General features: G+C 39.8%; 1 protein-coding gene across 2 annotated transcripts in view; it reads left to right on the top strand.

Moving 5' to 3' along the window:
- Positions 1-23,118, top strand: part of LOC114666574 (butyrophilin subfamily 3 member A2-like) — a 138,016-nt gene that overhangs the window by 17,948 nt on the left and 96,950 nt on the right. For both annotated transcript variants that reach the window (XM_028821481.2, XM_028821480.2), the window contains exon 5: positions 12,674-12,790. In XM_028821481.2, the coding sequence (XP_028677314.1) occupies positions 12,674-12,790 (117 nt within the window). The remainder of the gene's footprint in view (positions 1-12,673; positions 12,791-23,118) is intronic.

Below are 23,118 nucleotides of genomic sequence, written 5' to 3'. Positions count from 1 at the left end.
TTTCTTTCTTCAGTAATATTTCAGCAAACCCGGAACTTGTCAGTTCAAATCCTGGTACTGACACCACTGTGTGACCCTGAGGAAGTCACTTCACCTGCCTGTGCTGCAAAAAACAAAAGTAATGTAACAAATTGTACCTCAGATGTTGCAAGTTGCTGGAATAAAGGCATAAGTAAAATAGATTATATATATGTATTATACACATAGGAACTATTCATTTATTTTCAGTTAAGTCATCTGCAGCAAACCTTTATAAATGAGGGTTTCTCCTTTTTAGATAGTGCAAACTGTTTCTTCTTCATTGATGTTTTCTCTTGGAGAGCTTTTTTCAATTCATTGAAAATTAAAGCAGCAGCTGCCAAAATATGTAGCTTTCTTATTAATTTTTCACAATTGTGTAAAATAACTTTATAAAGTAACATAAAAGGTTTAAATACTGGTTATCCTTATACACTAAAATATTACTAAAGAGATACAAAAAAAGTAAAATGCATATGTTGTTTTTCTTTAAGGAGATAAATATTACTGAAGAAAGAAAAAAAAACTAAAACAGCCAAATGGGGCTATGCATACGAACTTAAAAGGTTTAAATAAAACAGAAATACAGTCATCCCTCACCTATCGCGGGGGGGGGACGTTCCAGAGCCCCCCGCGATAAGTGAAAATCCGTGAAGTGCTGACCTATATTTATTTTATTATTTATATATATTTTAAGGCTTTATAAACCCTTCCCACACTCTTAAACCTTTCTGTCTCTCTTTTTAACCTTTCCCACACTCTTATAAATGCTTCTTATGCTCTTAAACACTTTCTACACTCTTAACACCGCAGAGCAACACTACACGCAGCGATCAGACATTGATGTGTCTGCCACTTGCTTTGTGAAGAGGGGGGCAGGTGAACACACATTAAGCAGAGGTGGACTTTGTGCTGCTTCTGCCAAAATGCCTGCTTGTCGCTTTGCACGTTCTGAAGGAGGAGGAGGAGTGTGTGTGTGGGTATGTGAGGGCTGAACGCACGTTCGTTCAAACCTCCCTCCCCGAGGCGCGGTACGCTCCTGCCACTTCCCGTTGTGAAGTAAGGGGGGGGGGGGGGGGGTTAGCGGGCTTGCTGAATGCACGCTAAGGAGAAGTGGACTTTGTGCTGCTTGTCGCACTGCGTGTCAATAAGCCTGTACAGCAGCTGTTTTCCTGTCTCACTGCCTTGTCTTGCATGAATTTAAAATGTTTTATAATAGAGAGATGTTACTCTCTAGTCCGACATCCACATATCATATGTGTTATCAAAGTGTGTTTTATAAGTTTATATGTGTTTAAAGCGTGTGGGATGGGTATTTTAAGGCTTAAACTATAAAAATGTTTATTTATATGGTCTTTCTAGATCGCGGATTTTCAACTATTTTGTTCAATTTCATATTGTCTCCATCTTCTTCAAACTGAAAATTGTTATACACCTCTAGCGCCTCTTCGCCAATTACATGTAGAAGCATAGACGCTTTCATTTTTTCACTTTTCCTATCTGCTTCAATCGCAGCAAGATACAACTCGAATCTCTGTTTAAATCTTTTCCAATTTTCAGCTACATTTCCCTTTAACTGGAGATTTGGTGGGGGCTGTAATCCTTCCATATTTTTTTTTCTCTTTTGCTAGAACGTCTTATCGCTTTCTGACCACGTTTTCGGGTTACTCACAGACACGAGACTCGTTCAAAAGCTGAACCTCTTCTTCACATTCCTCTTCCAATCCTCCACTTCTGACACCATGTAGTGATCTTGTTAGGTTCGTAGTTTAATCAATACACAGGATTGAAAGATATAATAACTTTTTAATAGACAGACTTTAGAGACATTTACTGTACATGTTACTATTCGTTCTTTAGTTCACGCCCATTCTCCTACTTGCATCGGCACTCACAGGCATTACTAATCATTCTGTAAGTATCCCTTAATAGACCTTACTAATCAACTATCATTACAAAATCCAACGTGGTTTGTGCCCTTCAGAATGAAAACAGTTTGCATTTACTTTTTTAATAAAAGGCGAGCTTTTAAGCCTGAGAAATCACCCCGTAAATGCACACGTTTAATTGCACATGTGTTAATAGGTATGCTTACACAGTATTAAAAGACACTCAAAAATTAAAGTCATTTACCTACGTTCCCGTGTTTGACTCGTGCTGTAAATCTCTTCCTTGTTTTTAGTTCACGTGATTACGTAGGAGGCGTGATGACGCGATACGTGACTCCGCCTCCTCCATTAGAGTATATGGACAAAAAACAGGTTCCAGTTATGACCATTACGCGTAGAATTTCCGGGTCCTCCCTGCGTGGAGTTTGCATGTTCTCCCCGTGTCTGCGTGGGTTTCCTCCGGGCACTCCGGTTTCCTCCCACAGTCCAAAGACATGCAGGTTAGGTGGATTGGCGATTCTAAATTGGCCCTAGTGTATGCTTGGTGTGTGGGTGTGTTTGTGTGTGTCCTGCGGTGGGTTGGCACCCTGCCCAGGATTGGTTCCTGCCTTGTGCCCTGTGTTGGCTGGGATTGGCTCCAGCAGACCCCCGTGACCCTGTGTTCGGATTCAGCGGGTTGGAAAATGGATGGATGGATATATATATATATATATATATATATATATATATATATATATATATTGTGGTAAGTGGCTGGGGGTGGTACCCAGCCGGGACACCCAGAAGTACCGGAGGAGGGATCATGTCTCCTCCAGATCGTGGCTTTGGGGACCACAGGAAAAGAGCTTAGAAACTCAACCCTATACGGGCTCATGGTCAACGCCAGGGGGCACCCCGATGCCTGAGGAGCCCTGGCCCTCAGCACTTCCGCCACACCCGGAAGTGCTGGGGAGAAGATGACCAGGGACACCCGGAGTCCTTCCGGTTGCACAGCCGGCACTTCCACCACACCAGGGAGTGCTGGCCGGCGCTCATTGGGAGGCACCTGGAGTACGTCTGGGTGATTATAAAAGAAGCCGCCTCCCTCCATTCAAGGGCTGGAGTTGGAAAGAAGAAAGACGGAGCTCTGGAGGAGAGGAGTGGAGGCGGACCAGAGAGGAAGGCATTGGTTGAGAGGCCCGGACGTTGGGGTGAAAGTGGGTTGTATGCTGTCACTTTGTAAATAGTATCTACAATAAATGTGTGTTGGATTTTGTACCTACGGTGTCAGCCTGTCTGTGTCCGGGCTGCTTACCACAATCTATATCTATATCTATCTATCTATCTATCTATCTATCTATCTATCTATCTATCTATCTATCTATCTATCTATCTATCTATCTATCTATCTATCTATCTATCTATCTATCTATCTATCTATCTATCTATCTATCTATCTATCTATATATATAAATATATATATATATATATAAATATACCGTATTTACTTGTGTACCACGCACACTTTGTGTAAGATGCGCACCCTAATTTTTACAAAGAAAATCGCAAAAAAAATTTGCCCTGTGTACGACGCGCATTGTGATTGTATAGGATGCATTTAGGGCATGTTTTCCGCGAAATGCACTTCTATTTTTGTTGCATGACGAAAGAGCGAGAGAGAGAGAGAGAGCGTGCGCACACGAGAGCGAGTGAGTGAGAGAAAGAGAGAGAGCACGCATGAGCGAGCGCACAAGTGAGAGAGAGCGCGTGTGAGCGAGCGAACGAACGAACGAGCGAGAGAGCCCAAGCCGAAGAAGTAAACATTACAGAAAAAAATTTCCTCGTGTATGACGCGCACCTGATTTTCTATATACAGGTGGTACCTCGCAATTCGACCGTCGAATTACGGGACGGATGAATTTGCTGGGAGGTCGACTCGCAATTCGACCTCTGCCCCGCAATTTGACCTGCACGCGCTCTTTGCAGCGTGCAGGTTGAGAGATGCAAAACGTCAAATGCGATGTCGAAAACATGAGTTGGTGAGCGATCTCGTTCTTGTAATTGCATCACTTCTAATTGATTAACTAGCTGTTCATCAGATGTGTGTGAACTAAAGTTGTTTTGTTTGTTGATTATCCAACTGAGGGATAACTTAGATTGGAATCATTGTTGTATTTATGGATGGATGATTAATGATGATTGATGGATTAAAAGCCAGAAGTCTGCATGACCATCATCATCAAGTCCTTCCGTGAGAACCCTAAATACAAAGAGGACTGTTTCATTTTTGTTAGGTAGAATGCCCAGAGGGGACTGGGCGGTCTCGTGGCCTGGAATCCCTGCAGATGTTATTTTTTTTCTCCAGTCGTCTGGAGTTTTTTTTTGCTTTTTCTGTCCTCCCTGGCCATCACACCTTACTCTTATTCTATGTTAACTAATATTGTCTTATTTTAATTTCTTAGTTTGTCTTTTATTTTTCTTTTCTTCATAAAGTAAAGCACTTTGAGCTACTTTATTGTATGAGAATGTGCTATATAAATAAATGTTGTTGTTGTTGTTGTTTATACCATCAGTTAATGGTGACATAACGAATACGATGGTCCTGGTCACATGACCAGTTTTCCTCATTGTGTAAATAATATAATGGGAATAAATGCTAAAATATAATAAACTAGACATAGAGCCCGTTTCGACAACGTAAGATGAAATGGGCACGAGTTTGTGTCAGCAGTGTATGATGAACAAATGATAAGTACCGAAGAAGTTGTTTTGTAATGATTGTAGTCCGTTTTACTCATTACTGTACAGGCTTGTACTGTTAGTTGTATAATATTGAATGATGAATGTTCCAGTACAATATGGAATAGTAATAAGTATAAGCACCACAAACCTGATATAGGTGTATTGAATGAATGCGTAACTGAATCAGAATGCGTAATTAGGCCTCGAGCTGTTGTAGAAATCGCCTTTCAGGCCTCTAGAGCTTTAATCAAAGTCGCCTTTCTCTTTGAATTTTTGCGGCCGTAAATCCGCCACCTGCCGCAATGTTGGGGTTGGATGTCGGTCTCGTAAGGTTTTTCGGGGAGCTGCGCAGAAGGCGACTGTGCATTCGGCTTCGGACGGACGTGAGTGAGTGATTGAGGAGGCAGGCGAATTATGTATTAAGATATGTATATTGACAAGTGATACCTTACCTAAAGGAATAGTTTCAGATTTTACTAAGCCAGGTTTCTGTAAGAAGACACAATTCATACTTTGTACATAATATAATATAATTTATCAAAGCAGCTTTACTTCCTAGAGAGTGAATGTTTACCAGACAGCATTTTAAACTGCAAAGGTGCTTTTGAGATGATGTTATAGTTTTGTTTTAATCTTACTTAATTTGTTGATCTAGGCCACCCCTGTGGAAGATCACATTTTAACTCTTAGTATAATTATGCTCCTTTTCCTCTGGTCATTAATTAATTTATATTTTGCTACAAGATGGTTTTGGGTAGCAGCTTCATTGTAATGGCAGGTGGGATAAGCAACAACCTGTGACTGAACATTACAACAGTGCGGCCTGGATGGTGCTCTCCTCAGTCTGTCAGGCAATTTTGCTGCCACATTGTCTGATAAAATAAAGATCCTCTTCAGGTAGGGTGCCGATCATTTCTCTTGAAAAATCCAGGCATTTCTCAAAAATCATTCAAGTTGTTTATAAAGACTATGCTTTTATACACACAAAAGATTTTTAACCAGAACTATAGTTTACATAATTAATGTGGGATCTGTGGCAGTTAGTTGGGTGTTTGCTCTTTGGGGAGGGCGAGGAAGTTTGGGGAAAAGAATTCTGTGTTGTGGGAGGGTATGAGGGTGGGATCCTGAATTGGGAAAAACTTGTGCTAAATTCAATGATATTGACATTCCAAGGTATTCACATTATTTCTTAGAATGTCAGGACCAGGAAATTATATCAAAGTATGCTAGACTTTAATAACCAATAATGTGTGTATACAAGTACTGTATGTATAGGCCTAATTCAGGAATTGTACTCACTGGCCACTGATGTTCATCATTGTCAAAAAAATACTTTCATATCACAGCTTCTTCATTGGCTACCTCCAAAAATGAGGTGTTCTTGTCCTTTTCAGAAGCAGTCTGAAGATCAATATTAAAGTAGGTAGTAATACAATTGGATGGTTCTTTTATGTCTTAGCTGAGATGGGGAATCATAAACTGTCAATTTTATAGGCATACACTTTATACTTCTTACCATTCATCAAATTTTTTTGACCTAGCAAGTTGACTTCTTAAATTCCATGGCTATGAGTTGTTTGATAGAATTGATTCTAATGCAGCAATTAATCTTTTATTAGACTAAGCCCATCCTCTGTTATTTCAGAGGACTGTTTATTTATCAGGTCTCTTTTATGCAGCTGTGCCATCTTTATTCTCATTTAAGTGCTTCTTGCTGGCATTTCAATCCATCTCTTTTAAATAAAGGCATTTTTATCAGTTTTGAAAGCAAACTAAACAAATTTCTGGGTTTTAACCAGTTAACCAGAGATCATTAGATGATCCTTGTGCAGTTTGGACGTACAATCATAGGCAGGCTGCAGAATCAATACTATGAGAAATGAGTATTGAAATAATTTTAAAATGTAGAAATTGATACTTATTGATATTCTCAAACTTTTGACGAGTCAATTCTTGACAAGCTACCACTTCTACGCCTTACAAATAATAAAGCATCTCTCTTGGATAGCTCCACCACCTTAGCTGAACTCAAGGAGGCCTTGCACTTAACGGCTGCATGTAAGGCTCCAGGTTTGGATGGGATTCCATCTGAGATAATTGCCTTCTATTGGAAGCAATTATCTGTCCTTCTTGTTAACATAATCAAGGTGGCAACCTCATCTGGTCATCTGAATTCAATAGTTAAAATGGCTGTTATTATATTGCTCTTAAAAAGGGTAAGGATCCTACATTATGTCAGTTTGTCAGGACCCCCTCACTTGTGAATTCAGATGCTAAACTTTCAGCTAAGCTTCTTGTCCATTGGTTACAGAAAATTATTCATAAATTGGTTCTCACCCTGATCAAATTGGCTTCACTAGCTCACAGGTTAGCCTCAGATAATGTTTGAAGGATGCTACATGTGATTGATTCTGCCCAGGATTTCAAGACTCCCACAGTACTCCTCTCACTTGATGCAGAGAAGGCTTTTGATTACATAAACTGGCCTTTCTTGTGGTAGGTGGTGGAGAGAATGGGTTTCAGTAATGGATTTATAAATTTGAGCAGAACTTAATATTCCTCTCCCACAGACTCTCACACACTCTTCCATCTCTCATTCCTTCCCTATTAAAAAAGGGACTAGACAGGTATGTCCACTTTCCCCTATCCTCTTCAATCTTTTCCTTGAACCATTGGCAGTAGGATTCCACAACTTTCAGCTGCTGATGCCTATATTTTGCCACAGCTCTTCTTACAAATTTTCCCCTCTCTGCTGATGATGTTCTCCTTTACCTACGTAAAGTGTCTTCAGATATTCCTGTTATTTTAGACCTGTTTAAAATTTATGAAAACTTCTCTGGTTAAAAATTTAACTGGTCAGTTTCCAGCCTCTATGCTGTATTGTGTAACTGAGCTTATAAACCTGTCCCCTTAGTTTCAGTTTGGCTTAGAGACCTTTCTCTTCCCTCTACTCCTCTTGCCTGGTTTACCATATTTCATATATAAAACTCTTCTCAAAATCCTAATCATCAATAAACCCAATTAAAATTTGTTTATAGACTTTATCCTACTCCTCGTAAGTGCTATCTGATGGGTCTTGAACCTGCTCCCTCTTTGTCACTTTTGATGACCAATGCCAGCCATTGAGTGTCCCAGACACTTTTCTCCAGATGTTCTGTTTCTGCCTTTCTGGGTTTTTCCCTTTGAACCTTTATATAATAATAATTCTTTTAATAATAATTTATTACATTTATATAGTGCTTTTCTCAGTACTCAAAGCGCTATCCATACAGGGAGGAACTGGGAAGCGAACCCACAATCTTCCACAGTCTTCTTACTGCAAAGCAGCAGCACTACCACTACGCCACCTGTGAGGACTTCTCCTTTGCTTCTTTCCAAACTGTTGATATTCTACTCTTACCCAAAACTAATTCTTTTAGATATGTCCTCCATATCACCTCTAACCAGCAGAACCTTTTAGGCAGTGTTGCCACCAAAGTTCTCTTTGCTGAATTTGTCACTAATGATAGTGATATGTAATTCATTACATATGGAGTTATCAAACATTCTTGCACTGCAACTCTACTGAACAATTACACACAAAGCAAAGTCAAAGCAATAAAAAAAATTACCAAATTTAATGTTAATTGCTGACACTTTCCAAGTTTCCAGCATTTAGTCAGTCAGTCATTGTCCAACCCGCTATATCCTAACACAGGGTCACGGGGGTCTGCTGGAGCGAATCCCAGCCAACACAGGGCACAAGGCAGGAACAAATCCTGGGCAGGGTGCCATCCCATAGCAGGGCGCACACACACACACGCACACACACATCAAGCACACACTAGGGACAATTTAGGATCGCCAATGCACCAAACCTGCATGTCTTTGGAGTGTGAGAGGAAGCCGGAGCACCCGGAGGAAACCCACGCAGACATGGGGAGCACATGCGAACTCCACGCAGGGAGGGCCCGGGAAGCGAATCCGGGTCTCCTTACTGCGAGGCAGCAGCGCTATCACTGAGCCACCATGCGACCCACGTTTCCAGCATTTACTTTGTAAGAAATCTGCACTTACCCTAGTCTCGTTTGTCAGAAACTACAACCTGAGGGTCTTATTGAGCGTATATGATTGGATAATAACATATAGATTAGGAGACACTATAATGTGACGTTTTTATATTGTTTGCTTTTCTTCATAGAGACCCATTCTATCACAATATTTATTATCGCCATTCTACATGAAAATATGTGATTAAAAAATTTCTTGCCCATTACTGCAGGGGGTAAGTAACAAAAAGAAAATGCTATTTTTTGAGTGTAGTATTCCTTTAAACCAATTTGGGTTCACAAGGTTGGAAACAGTCCAGAATGGAATGGGAGTCTATTAGAGAATACAATCAGAGACTGGCCAGTTAACTTAATCTGCACATCATTACTGGAGAAGAACTCCAGCAGACATTGGAGAAACAAGCAAAATGCTCACAGATAGTGGGTGGGCTAGGATTCAGTTGTAGTCTCCTGGAACTGAGGGACAGCAGCACTTCCTACAGTATCACATCACTACCTACTAGATTTACTAGTCAGTATGAAAGTTTGACAAATTCAGCATCTGGGGCAGAACACCCAGTTTTAAACACCCCAATCATGCCTCCTCTTTATCTTATTTTGTTTAAACTGAAAAGGCTCAGATCTTTTAATCTTTTCTCATAATTCACCCTCAATAGCCCTGGAATCAACCTAGTCACTCTTTTCTGGACATTTTCCAGCATTACTATTCCTTTTTGTAGCCAGGAGACCAAAACTGCACACAGTACTCCAGATGAGACCTCACCAGTGCATTATAAAGCTTGAGTAGAACTTCCTTGGGCTTGTACTCCACACATCAGGGCGCTATATAATCTGACATTCTGTTAGCCATCTTAAAGGCTTCTGAACACTGTCTGGAAGTTGATAGTGCTGAATCCACTACAACTCCTAAAACCTTCTCTTATAAGGCATACTTTTGATTTCCACACCTACCACAGTGTATTCAAACCTAACATTTTTACTTCCTACATGTATTACTTTACATTTACTTGCATTAAACTTCATCTGCCTCAAACCTGCCCAAGTCGGTATGCTGTCCAAGTCCCTCTGTAAAGATTCAGAGGATCCGAGATTATCTGCCAATCTGTCTAGCATGGTATCGTCTACAAACTTAACCAACTTTGTACTTATACTGTATATTAAAAATACACCTGGAAAGACCTTAATCTTTTCAAAAGAAGCCTAAGGATGCTTTATGTCTTAAAAGCATCGGGACCTTGGTTTTACACCATTTTTACAGCACAGTCTCCCCTTCACTGTGCTGTGGCATTGGAGATCTACACACAAACCACAGGGTAAGTGACCCCCTGATGCCTCACCAACACCTCTTCCAGCAGCAGCCCCCATCCAAGTACTGGACAGGTCCAAATATGCTTACCTGCATGTGAACTACCTGTTCAATTAGTTCTTTACAATTAAAAATAGTAATTTTATGATACTGTAAATTATGAAACTTTTGAATTGCAGTCATACTCCTTATTTATATATTACCTTTCAATATTTTAAAGGTTTCAGATTTCTCATAACGTTAACCGCACAGCTTTGCTTCTTCATGAACTTTTGAGTATTAGGCCGGCACATGCACACTTTGAAGCTACATATCAGTGTGTGATTTTGTTCTTCTTCTTGATTTTAAATAAATTGAATATACTGATTGTATTGAGAAAGAGGAAAAACATTATTAACTGTAATGATTATAAGTATTTATCTCAAGGACTGTATTTTGTATTAATCATGCTGCAGATAGTTATATGATTTACTAATTTTATATGATTTGTTCTTCATTTAGGTAGAAAAAGAATTAAGCTTGTGCACAAAATATGAGACTGACTTGCATTCTTTTATGAGAAAATACTGACCTCTTGATACTAACAGAACACCCTGTGATATTATAAATCAATGTGATAGTTTCTGAATCCTTGCTTAAAACTATAAGAAACATGTCCCTTATGGATTAATAAATAAGGATTTATTAATCTAACCAGACAAAATCTAATGAAGATATTAAAGCTATAAGAATGTAATTTCTTTGTAATTAATGTACTGAACTATAAAAAGCTGCTTTAAACTGGTCTTGTGTGTGTATACTGAGAAGGGCATATTCCTTAGGAATGCGAGTGCCTGGTGGCTCTTTGTTTTGGTATACTCCTGCATGTAATAAATCAGGATGTAACCGTAACTTACAGCAATCTAGGTATGACCTCAAAATGAACTGCTATGTTTTTTTCCTTTTGGCTAATGAATAAGCTAGGTAATATAAGAGAGGATTTCTTTCTTTTAACAGACTTTCTGTCCTGACCAGCCAGTGGCACTGAGTTTATAGGGGCTCTGGTCTCTTTGGAGGCAGGTGGGGGTGGGGGTTGGGGGGGGGGGGGGGCTGCAGTCTCTTTAACTCACCAAGAATAAAGAAGTTGTTTTTTATTTTAAATTGGTGTTTGTTTTCCCGTTGTTTCTGACTTCAGCATTCACAGTTTCATTTTGTAAATTCTCTGTTTCTGGAATGTTATTAAAGTGTCAGTCACATGTACAATTTCTTTTAAATGGCTCTTAAGTTTGCAATGCACACGTTTATTTAAAAAAGGGCAGGCATATTTTAGCTTGCAATACAAAGTTTGAATGTGCCAAAGTATTTAGAGAACTGTGAAAGGAAAGTAAAGCAGGCAAATTTTGTTTTGCATTCATTTTCACAGTTACAAAATTCGATTTAAACTGTTTTTTAGGGGGTCATGTAGAGCAGTGGTCCCCAACCTTCTTGACAGCAAGGACCGCTTTATTAGATGCAAATTTTTCCACGGACCGGTTGGTGGGGGAGGGGGGGGGGGGTGTTCAGTTTTATACACAATTTACATAACATTTCTATTATTATTAAGTTATTAAACAGTTCGCATACGTTTGCAACCTGAGATTTTTCTTCTTTTTTTGCATAAAACAAAGACATATGCTTTGCATTTGTCATTCCAACAGATTGCACATCACAAACATTAACGCTGCTCTCTTTCTTTCGTGTCTGCCGTTTCTATAGGAGGGTGACAATGAGTTAAATTCCAATGGATGTTTTTCAAATGTTGACAAGCAATAAGTAAAAGGTATCACTGAAAACCACAGAAAACAAAAACAGCAAAAAAAAAAAAAAAAACAGTACGAGGAAAGTTCGAAGAAAGAGATTTTTTTTTTACAATGTTTCTGTTTGGGGATCGTTGTGCAAACGTGCACATCTGAGCTGTGACCACAGATCTAACTGCTCTGTGGATGATTTGTTCAAGCATTTCAAGGTCACTTCATTGTAATAAAAGCATCTGCTGAATTTACTTCGTAGTAACGCGATTTCTATAGACTCGTGTCATATGGGGAAACTGTCGGGGCCATAAAAATACTTTATTGTATTACTCTCTCACCTCGGTCTCTCTCCTCTCTCTGCGCCGCTGCAAAGTCCCGCCCGCCAAGTGTTCTGAAAAGTCTGAGTGAGTCTCTCTTGCCGGCAGTTCTCTCGTGGCCTGGCTGTCAGACGGCTGCGGCCCGGTACTGGGCCGCGGACCGGGTGTTGGGGACCCCTGATGTAGAGGCAACGAAGAATTACTTATTTTCATTGGTTATTATTTCCAAAAAATAGTATTGTTATTTACTTTTTATTTATTATTTTGTTCATTGTTACAAGGATGCACTATATTGTGGGAACACCACGTTGTAAAGCCGATACCACAGTAGGTGGATTAAGTGTATCATCCCATGCTGAGTAAGGATTGCCCATGGAAAAATGTACCAAGTCACAGGTGGCATTATTTAATATGCCTGCCCTGTCAAAGACATGTTACTTATCAGAGGAAATAAAAGTTCACTTGTTGCGTAAAACAAAATTTTCTTAGAAAAAGTATTTCTCAGATATAATGATTTTCTGCAAAATAAATAATAAAAGTGGAAAAATTAAATTTCTATAAATGTATATGTATTGCTAGTATTTCCTTTTCTTTTTATTTGCAGAGGATTTATTCCACACCAGTTCTTCATGGAAAGCTGCTTTTGCAGTCACATTTCTGTTTCTTCTCTTCGCTGTTGGACTCCTTGGTGCAGTATTTTTGCATTGGATGAAGAACAGAGGTAATGGACAGTTTCTTGGTTAATGAGAAAAAAATCATAATAAATTACTGAGTTCAGTCACGTTAACGTAAGGGGCTTAACCTCTGTTTCATTTTTGGAAATTCTTTAACTTAGTTTTCAGTCAGTCTTTAAGATTTGTTACACTTCTTTTTCCTACTCTTAAACTGTTATTATAGTTCATTTTTTATGTTTCTCTTAATTAGTGGACAATTAATATTAAGATAAAAATAACAAGAACCAAAAGGTGACCAGTGAACTTGTTCTGATTTGCGCATGTATATCTTCGTCATCATTCTTACTTGTTTCAATGAAGAAAAAAGAGACAAAAGTGAAGGGCTGAGCCAATTTGCTCTGGTTTACACACATTTTTATGATATTCTCAGAAAGGAAAACTTACAATATTAGAAACGTGTTATGTGTGGAACAAGAACACCAATAACATGTGGAAGAAAAAGAGAGACACATTAGACAATTATTAAATAGAAGGTCATTTATTGTAGAACATCAATGTATTCAAGGCCTTAAGTCTTGAATAAACTTGTGAGTTTCAAGTTGTCAGTATAAAGAGTTTATCTCCCTTCTCCCCTATCCATTCTCCTGTTATCATATGAGGTTTTATTTGAAACAGTAATCAACGCAAAATGTTAAATATTTGTTGACCAGAGAAATGATTAATTAGACCTTAGCTATTATCACTGGATTTGGATATTAAATGGGAATATTTAATGTGGCCCGGTTCATCTTGATATATTACTCTTATGGATTGTTTTGATTATCTGTACAATAACAAGGTTAGCTTTGGCAGCTGAAAAACTTATATATTTAGTCATAGCCGTTCACCTCTCACTTAGCAGCAGACCTGAGTCATACAGTTTTAAAAGAAAGCCAACATTTACTAATGAAAATTTTGTATTCATCTGTGTAAAACAAATATCACATACTGCAAAGAGAATTTAAAGCCCATAAATTACAATTAATAAAGGACTTATTTTGATAAGCATAATAAAATTCAACACATAGAATTTAATTACAGGTTTTATTAACAGCAATTCATCGCTGGAGCAAAAAAAGTATTGCAATCTGTTCACTTAGCTATTATTTATCCTGGCTCAGCAGGAAAACAGGAGAACTGATTTTGTGAGCAAACCGGGAGAATTGAGGAAAAGATAAAACCAAAGAAAATAAAAATAAACCGTAGCAACTGTATCAAATGAGAGGCAAAATCAAGGTTAAATAAAAGGTAATACAAGAACAGAAAGCGCACAATAGATCAAAATGATATTAAGGATTTTATCTACAGATCAGATAAGGTTCCTAGCGAAAGGCTGACCTATTATGCCGGTTGTTGAGTAAGTCAAGGTCATGACCCTTTAGACCCCTCCCCTTGAAATGAGGGACGTGACCTTGAAAACGGTACACATTATGGCTTCTCGTAAAGAAAAAGGCTGCAAAGCATCAGTTTTCAGCCTAAATTGTGATATTATTTATTTATTTATAGTTTAGTACTTTATCTGTCTTGCATTTGTCCTGTGTTTATGCATATGTTGCAACATGGTCTTGAGGAACATTATTTTATGCCACTTGTACAGTATGCTGCAATATGGTGTATGGAGGGTATGACAGTAAAACCACTTGACTTAGTTTAATATAGCCCTTCAAAAAGAGAGTCTGAGACCCCTGGGTTAACACTGGTTTCATCAAATCTTTGTTTCCAACTGTTAAATAAATCTACTGATATTTCATAAAATCTAAAATTTGAAAACAATACTGCATAAGTGAAGATGCAGTTTAATGCTATTAGGATCTACTTGTTGCCACATTCTTATTCAGGCAGTCTGATGTTATTGTGTATACAGTAATCCCTCGCTATATCGCGCTTTGCCTTTCGCGGCTTCACTCCATCGCGGATTTTATATGTAAGCATATTTAAATATATATCGCGGATTTTTCGCTGCTTTGTGGGTTTCTGCGGACAAAGGGTCTTTTAATTTCTGGTACATGCTTCCTCAGTTGGTTTGCCCAGTTGATTTCATACAAGGGACGCTATTGGCAGATGGCTGAGAAGCTACCCAGCTTACTTTTCTCTGTTACTCTTGCACTGACTTTCTCTGATCCTGACATAGGGGGTGTGAGCAGGGGGGCTGTTCGCACACCTAGACGATACGGACGCTCGTCTAAAAATGCTGAAAGATTATCTTCACGTTGCTATCTTTTGTGCAGCTGCTTCCTGAAACACATGCTGCACGGTGCTTCGCATACTTAAAAGCTCAAAGGGCACGTATTGATTTTTGATTGAAAAACAAACTCTGTCTGTCTCTCTCTCTTTGTCTGCTCCTGACGGAGGTAGTGTGAGCTGCCGCCTTCAACAGCTTTGTGCCGCGGTGCTTCGCATACTTAAAAGCAGCCCAATTGATTTGTTTGCTTTTCTCTCTATCTCTGTGACAGCCTGTGCTCCTGACACGCACTCCTTTGAAGAGGAAGATATGTTTTCATTCTTTTAATTGTGAGACGGAACTGTCATCTCTGTCTTGTCATGGAGCGAAGTTTAAACTTTTGAAAAAGAGACAAAATGTTTGTTTGCAGTGTTTGAATAACGTTCCTGTCTCTCTACAACCTCCTGTGTGTCTGCGCAAATCTGTGACCCAAGCATGACAATATAAAAATAACCATATAAACATATGGTTTCTACTTCGCGGATTTTCTTATTTCGCGGGTGGCTCTGGAACGCAACCCCCGCGATGGAGGAGGGATTACTGTAGTGTGATGCATAATGCATGCTATCACCTCATTAAAAGACATATGTCAAATGACAACACAAAACTGAATATTGCTTGGAGTGTGTAGTACATAACAGAGTGATTTTTTTTCCAAAATGTTTTTGAAGTTTAACAATTAAAATGCAGGATTAACCAAAATGAATATGCAGTGATAAAGCCCAAACTGTCACCAAGACAAAGGTAAAAAAAAATTACTGTGAAAATAACAACAGAACCCTACCAATGGCACTCAGCTTCTGAACTGAAACATATTACCCACCCATATGACAGCCCCGATAAGCTGAAATGGAAAATTAATAGGCTGATGACACCTGAACACACTGAGGAGTTCTGAACACAAGCTTAAGAAGGGCAGTAGCAAGTATCAAAAGATAGCCAAGTGAACTGCACCATAAACTGCCATTACAGGTCTCAAAGCTAAACATACATCACTGCAATTAATAAAGGGAATTATTTAGGAAAAGATTGAGCAGCACATCGTAGAAACAAGAGTTTTAGTGAACATTCAACATGGGTTCAGACAGTGGAGATCGTGTTTTACTAATTTGCTAGAATTCTGTGAAAAAGCAACAAAAGGAGGTAGAGAGGTGCATTGTGATATTATTTATCTTGGTTTTGAGTAGGCATTTGTTAAGGGCCCATATGAGAGATTGGGTATCAAACTAGAAGAAAGGGGAGTTTAGAGTGCTATGTGTAGATAAGATCAAAATGTGGTGAAAACACAGAAAGCAAAGAGTTACTGTGTGAGGAGTCTCAATAGAATTGATTGGTAATAGTGGTGTTCCTCAAGGGTCTGTGTGGAAGCCTCTGCTTTTTAAAATATAAAAAGCAAGCTGGTTAAGTTTGCAGATGATACCAAGTGAGTTGGGATGGCAGATAATCTAGAATCAGCTGCGTCATTACAGAGAGAGTTGGAAAAAATACAGATTCACCAGGAAAAGTCTAAAACTTGAATGTACCCCTTATGAGAAGGACATTAGGAGTCATAATGTGGACTTTCACAATCTATAGGAGTCATAGTGTGGACTTCACAATCTACAACAGACCATGTTCAGAAACTATATAGAAAGCTGACAGAATGTTAGGTTATATAGTATGATGTATAGAGTACAAGTCAAAAGAGGTAATGTTGAAACTTTATGACACACTAGAAAGGCATCAGCTGGAGTACTGTAAGCTGTTTTGGTCTCTACAAAAAAAGGCACAGCAGTGCTAGAAAAAGTCCAGAGAAGAGTCACTAGGCAGAGTCCAACACTGCAGGGGATAACTTAAACCTTTTCATTATATGCAAAGGAAGATTAAGAGGTGACATGGTTGAAGTATTAAACATTATGCTGTAGAGAGTGGTACTTCATGGACATTCAAAACCTAACTTGATGTTATGATGGAGGAATTAGGTGGGCAGCTTGGCTTGCTTGCTAGGCTTAATGGGCTGTTCTTGTCAAATTGTTATTTCTAATATTCTAATGTTACTATGAAATTTGCACACTACACATGACATATTCTGGCATGAAATCTCAGCTATAAATCTGACATAGATTTGGATAAATGGTGGGCCTGTGATGGCCAGCTATTAGCTGTATAGGCTCTGAGGGTAGGGAACCTTATGTCTGGGGAAAATGGTTACACTAGCGCTTATAATGAAAACTTTCTGTTAAATGGATAATGCTGGAGATGAATCAGAATGGAGAGAGGTAGAAGTTGGAGGAATAAACTGTGACAATAGATCCACTGCTGAAAAGGCTGAGCCTACTTCATGGCTGCCCAGTTCTGTTTCTTCCTTCAGCCTGTTTCTGTACTTATTTTTAAGGAAAGACCAAGTTTACAAAACATTAGTGACTCTGTCGGAACTGTACTGATTGGCTAGACAGAGGGACTGAGCTGGGAAAGATGTGCAGCAGGTTAAGGTGATAAAGGATAAAGATGGAAACGTACTCACAAGCGAGGAGAGTGTGTTGAGCAGATGGAAAGAGTACTTTGAGAGGCTGATGAATGAAGAGAACGAGAGAGAGAAGAGGTTGGATGATGTGGAGATAGTGTGAATGATAATGTGAATTTCCCCTTGGGATTAATAAAGTATCTATCTATCTATCTATCTATCTATCTATCTATCTATCTATCTATCTATCTATCTATCTATCTATCTATCTATCTATCTATCTATCTATCGAATCAGGAAGTGCAACAGATTAGCAAGGAGGAAGTAAGGACAGCTATGAAGAGGATGAAAAATGGAAAGGCCCGTTGCTCCAGATGACATACCTATTGAAGCATAGAGGTGTTTAGAAGAGATGGCAGTGGAGTTTGTAACCAGATTGTTTAACCTTCCTCTTGTGTTAGCTTTCTGTTATCATCTCTTATGTTAACGGGTCGGTTTTGACCCATGTATTAAATCAGCTATAAAATACACTAAAAACAATAAGCTATCATCCAGTTTGTTTCTCATCTCTTGGTTACCTTGTTAGGCTTCCTTATCCATGAAAATGTTGGTTTTAATACTTTTGGTGTGGGCCTCTGGGCCTTTTTTTGTCAGTATACCCCTTGATTTCAATTTTAAAAAATGGTAAAATGAACCTCAAGAGAATCATATTAATAAATAAAAGGTTCTTGTGTTGCCTGACTAATACTGAGGGGTATAGAACACATCTCTTAAATAAATTTGTTTTATTTATTTTTTCATTTTAATATTAATAACTAAAGTGACATCTATGGTGTTACGGGTCAATTTCGACCCATATATATTTACATCAAGAAAAGGCAAAAAAAATTTTTTTTCAGCAATAGAACTTTAATATAAACTGAAAAAAATGAAAAGCAGAACAGGTCATGACACAAAATATATATTTGCATGGTCAAATAAACAAAAACCAATCAAGAAAATCAAACAAATAGAAATCAATTACAAGTTCCAAAACTAATACAAAGCTAAATCAGAGTAAAATCCTCTGTGTACAAGAACATGCTTGTGTATTTGTGTGTTTAGAGGCATGTTTTTGAGTGTTCTTTGCAGTGATATTTCTTGCAGTTGAAACACAATACATTTGTCTTTCTGTCCTTACTGCTTGGGCAGACCTGACACCTCTTTCTTTTCGAATCAGGCGGCCTGACTGGGGTTGGGGCTGTTTCAGTTGGTGTTGAGGCAGGGCTGGCTGAGGAGGATGCTGATGCAGATTCTCTCTGTGTTGCTGATGGTGAGGATGGAGTGCTGGGTGAGCTCTGCAGCTGTCTGACAAAGGCTGCAGCGTCTGGGTCTCGGGGCACCCGTTCCCTTCGCCTAATGTGTGGCTTGACAAGGGAATTTCCCAACTCCTCAAGAAACAGTCTCCGCTTGTTTTTTTTGGTTGAGTTCCACCCTTGGTGGATATGGCTCCACAACACAAATGCATTATATGCAGACACATCAAGGATGTTGTAAAACACAACCATTGGCCATCTTCTGGTCATTCGCTGGCATGTGTATGTGGCTGTCAGCTTGTCCAGGTTGTCCACTCCTCCTGTTTTTGTTATAGTCGTGGATAATTGTCGGCTTTTTGTCACTTCCTGATGATACAGCTGCGTCTTTGTGAAGAGTAGACATGAGTATCACATTCCGGTTTCTTTTTGGACAATATGAGACAACAGTGGTGGTGTCTGTAAAAGCAAACTTTGAGGAAAGTGGAGCCCTGCCCTTCATCTGCAAGATTTCAGCAGGCAACTCAGGTTTATTTTTCTTCACTGTTCCCACCATGGTAAGTTTCCTCTTGAGAACTTCTTGTCCGAGGTCATAGCTGGTAAAAAAATTGTCACAAGTGATATTGTGATCCTGCAGTCCAGTGGTCATATCGAGGACCACACGTTTTCCTTGGTTTTTCTCAGGGATGCCACTCGCAGCTTTGCCTGTGTAAATCTGTAGATTCCAGGCATAGCTGGTTCTTGCGTCACAGGCTGCCCAGATTTTTATGCCGTATTTCCCTGGCTTACTGGGTATGTATTGCCGGAAGGGGCATTTTCCTCGAAAAGGGACAAGACGTTCATCCACTGTCACCTCTGGCCCTGGGTTGAACATCAGTGGAAGGAGCTGCACCCATCTCTCCCAGACATCCCTGATGGGACCAAGCTTGTCAGATCTCACTCTGGTCTCTCTGTTGTCAAATCTGAGGACTCTTGATATCATTTGAAATGTCTGAAGTGACATTGTTGCCCGGAAAATATTTCTGCCTGTTGATGCGTCCCATAGACTATCAGTGGCCTCATTGCAGGATCTGTACACTCCAGCAAGAAGAAGAACACCAATGAAAGCATCCAGGTATTCCTCATCAATGTCTTTCCACATGTCGCCATGGACTTTTTTTCCTTCAAGGTTCGTCATAGTAATGATGATTCTTTTTTGTGACAATGGCATAAATAGCTCAAAACATGTTTTGATGTCACTGACTCTGGTCAGAGCAAACCTTGTGATTCCAGGGGTCATTTTGATGACATTTGCAGCAGCTGCCCTGCCATGCACATCATGAGGTACTGAGCTCCAAAAGATCTTACCATTTTTGGACTTGAATCTTTCAGCAGGAGCAGCTTCAGCACCAGTGACCTCCTCATCCGACTCATCAGATGTGTCTGTGTCTTCTGGATGATACTCCACATTGTCTTCCTCCTCAGAAACCTGCTCATCTGAATCGCTATGCTGCTCTGTGTCCTCTCCTTCATTTTCACCAAAAATATGATCCAGAACTTGGCTCACTGTAAATCTTCTTCTCATTTTTGCATGCTGCAAATTGTAAATGTGCACTCTGCAAGTCAAATGGCCACTCAAATGAGTGAATTCACCTCACATGTCTGGACATGCCCGTCTTTGTTTGTTTTGTTTTTGTGCAGGTATACTGGAAAGCCACGCAAAATGAGAAAGCTCACATGATTAGGAGAGGAGCTGGTTGTCAGTGTGTCAGCTGACAGTGCACTTAGGATTTCAGTTTTGGCTCTAATTATTGCTTTATCATCGTATTATCATAACTGGGTCGAAACCGACCCTAACAACACAAAGGTCATAATTTCAACCAGAGCATTTTATAATTTAGTAAAAATTTATTTTTTTGATTTATTTTGTTGAAATAGAGGTTCCTGACAAAGTCAAAAAGCCTCGATGCAATAAACAAATTTATGTGATTCTTGTATGCATTTAAAATTAAGAACACGGAGTCTCAGTTGGAAACGTGTTAAGGGTCAATACGCTAACATTAAAAAGTTTTTCTTTCTACAGAGAACCATAGAAAGTACCAAGTAGTGTGGTAGACAGTAAGACTTTAAGGACTTTGAAAACTAGATTTGATGTTTTCTTAGAATTAAGTGGATAGGACTGGCGAGCTATGTTGGACTGAATGGCCTGTTCTTGTTTAGATGTTTTAATGTTCTAACAATACGGCCATGCATCAACTTATGCTCCATTTGGGACTGGCCATTAGGACATATGTCAAATTGGCCATATGTCTGTCACAGTGTGTACAGGTCATTGCATTTGAAGCTCTGTTGGTCTGGTGCATGCATTTATTAACTGCCAGTATGGAGTAGCACAAACCGATTTTCAAGTCTGAGCAGTCACATGGCGTTCCCATGTAAGAGAAGGTGGTGTGGGCTGAATGCATAAGAATGAGCCCTGGGGAGCTGTGTCGATCAAAACTAACCTTAAAGGACCCTCCAAGAGTTGGAAAAAATATGAGGCCCTGTGAAATAATAACATTTTGTTTTAACTATTTTCAAGGTATAACAGTGTAAATTTGCTGTCCCCTGAAGATAACTCAACACACAGCCATTAATGTCTAAACTGCTGGCAACAAAAGTGAGTACACCGCTAAGTGAAAAATGTGCAAATTGTGCCCAAAGTGTCAATATTTTGTGTTGCCACCATTATTTTCCAGCACTGTTTTAACTGTCTTGGGCATGGAGTTCACTTGATCTTCACAGGTTGCCACTGGAATCCTCGTCCATTCCTCCATGATGACATCATGGAGCTGGCGGATGATAGAGACCTTGCGCTCCTCCACCTTCTGTTTGAGGATGCCCCACAGATTCTCAATAGGGTTTAGGTCTGGAGACATGCTTGGCCAGTCCAGCACCTTTACCCTCAGTTTCTTTAGCAAGGCAGTGGTTGTCTTGGAGGTGTGTTTGGGGTCGTTATCATGTTGGAATACTGCCCTGCTGCCCAGTTTCCAAAGGGAGGGGATCATGCTCTGCTTCAGTATGTCACAGTACATGTTGGCATTCATGGTTCCCTCAATGAACTGTAGCTCCCCAGTGCCGGCAGCACTCATGCAGCCCCAAATCATGACACTCCCACCACCATGCTTGATTGTAGGCAAGGCACACTTGTCTTTGTACTCCTCACCTGGTTGCCACCACACACACTTGACACCATCTGAACCAAATAAGTTTATCTTGGTCTCATCAGAACACAGGACATGGTTCCAGTAATCCATGTCCTTAGTCTTCTTGTCTTCAGCAAACTGTTTGCGGGTTTTCTTGTGCATCATCTTTAGATGAGGCTTCCTTCTGGGACAACAGCCATGTAGACCAATTTGATGCAGTGTGCAGCGTATGGCCTGAGCACTGACAGGCTGACCCCCCACCCCTTCAACCTCTGCAGCAATGCTGGCAGAACTCATACGTCTATTTTCAAAAGACAACCTCTGGATATGACGCTGAACACGTGCACTCAACTTATTTGGTCGACTATGGCGAGGCCTGTTCAAAGTGGAACCTGTCCTGTTAAACCGCTGTATGGTCTTGGCCACCGTGCTGCAGCTCAGTTTCAGGGTGTTGGCAATCTCCTTATAGCCTAGGCCATCTTTATGTAGAGCAACAATTCTTTTTTTCAGATCTTCAGAGAGTTCTTTGCCATGAGGTGCCATGTTGAACTTCCAGTGACCAGTATGAGCGAGTGTGAGAGCGATAACACCAAATTCAACAGACCTGCTCCCCATTCACACCTGAGACCTTGTAACACTAACGAGTCACATGACACCGGGGAGGGAAAATGGCTAATTGGGCACAATTTGGACATTTTTCACTTAGGGGTGTACTCCCTTTTGTTGCCAGCAGTTTAGACATTAATGGCTGTGTGTTGAGTTATTTTGAGGGGACAGCAAATTTACACTGTTATACAAGCTGTACACTGACTACTTTACATTGTATCAAAGTGTCATATCTTCAGTGTTGTCCCATGAAAAGATATAATAAAATATTTACAAAAATGTGTGGGGTGTACTCACTTTTGTGAGATACTGTTCAATATATATATATTGTAAAAGAAGAAGACTGAGACAACCCCGTATAGTGCAGGTCTCTTGGGTTTTGTACAAACAGCCTAACTGCATACATAACACAGACAACCATATTGGTGGTAAGATGGTGTATTTGTAGAGGCGGGGACGGTGAAAAGGATGTCGGGAACAAGGGGTATCCTGGGAGAAGGATGATGTCATCAGGGAGGGACGTCCCGTGACTGTGTGATGTGGAAGTAGCCTGGCCGTCTGGTTGTAGGACGGGAGTTAGAATCACGGCACCGAGCTCTTTTGCGGATCG

The sequence above is a fragment of the Erpetoichthys calabaricus genome, chromosome 16 (assembly GCF_900747795.2).
Source record: "Erpetoichthys calabaricus chromosome 16, fErpCal1.3, whole genome shotgun sequence".
Lineage (NCBI taxonomy): Eukaryota > Metazoa > Chordata > Cladistia > Polypteriformes > Polypteridae > Erpetoichthys > Erpetoichthys calabaricus.
Note: the sequence above shows the minus strand (reverse complement) of the source record. Positions and strands in the feature narration are given on the sequence as shown.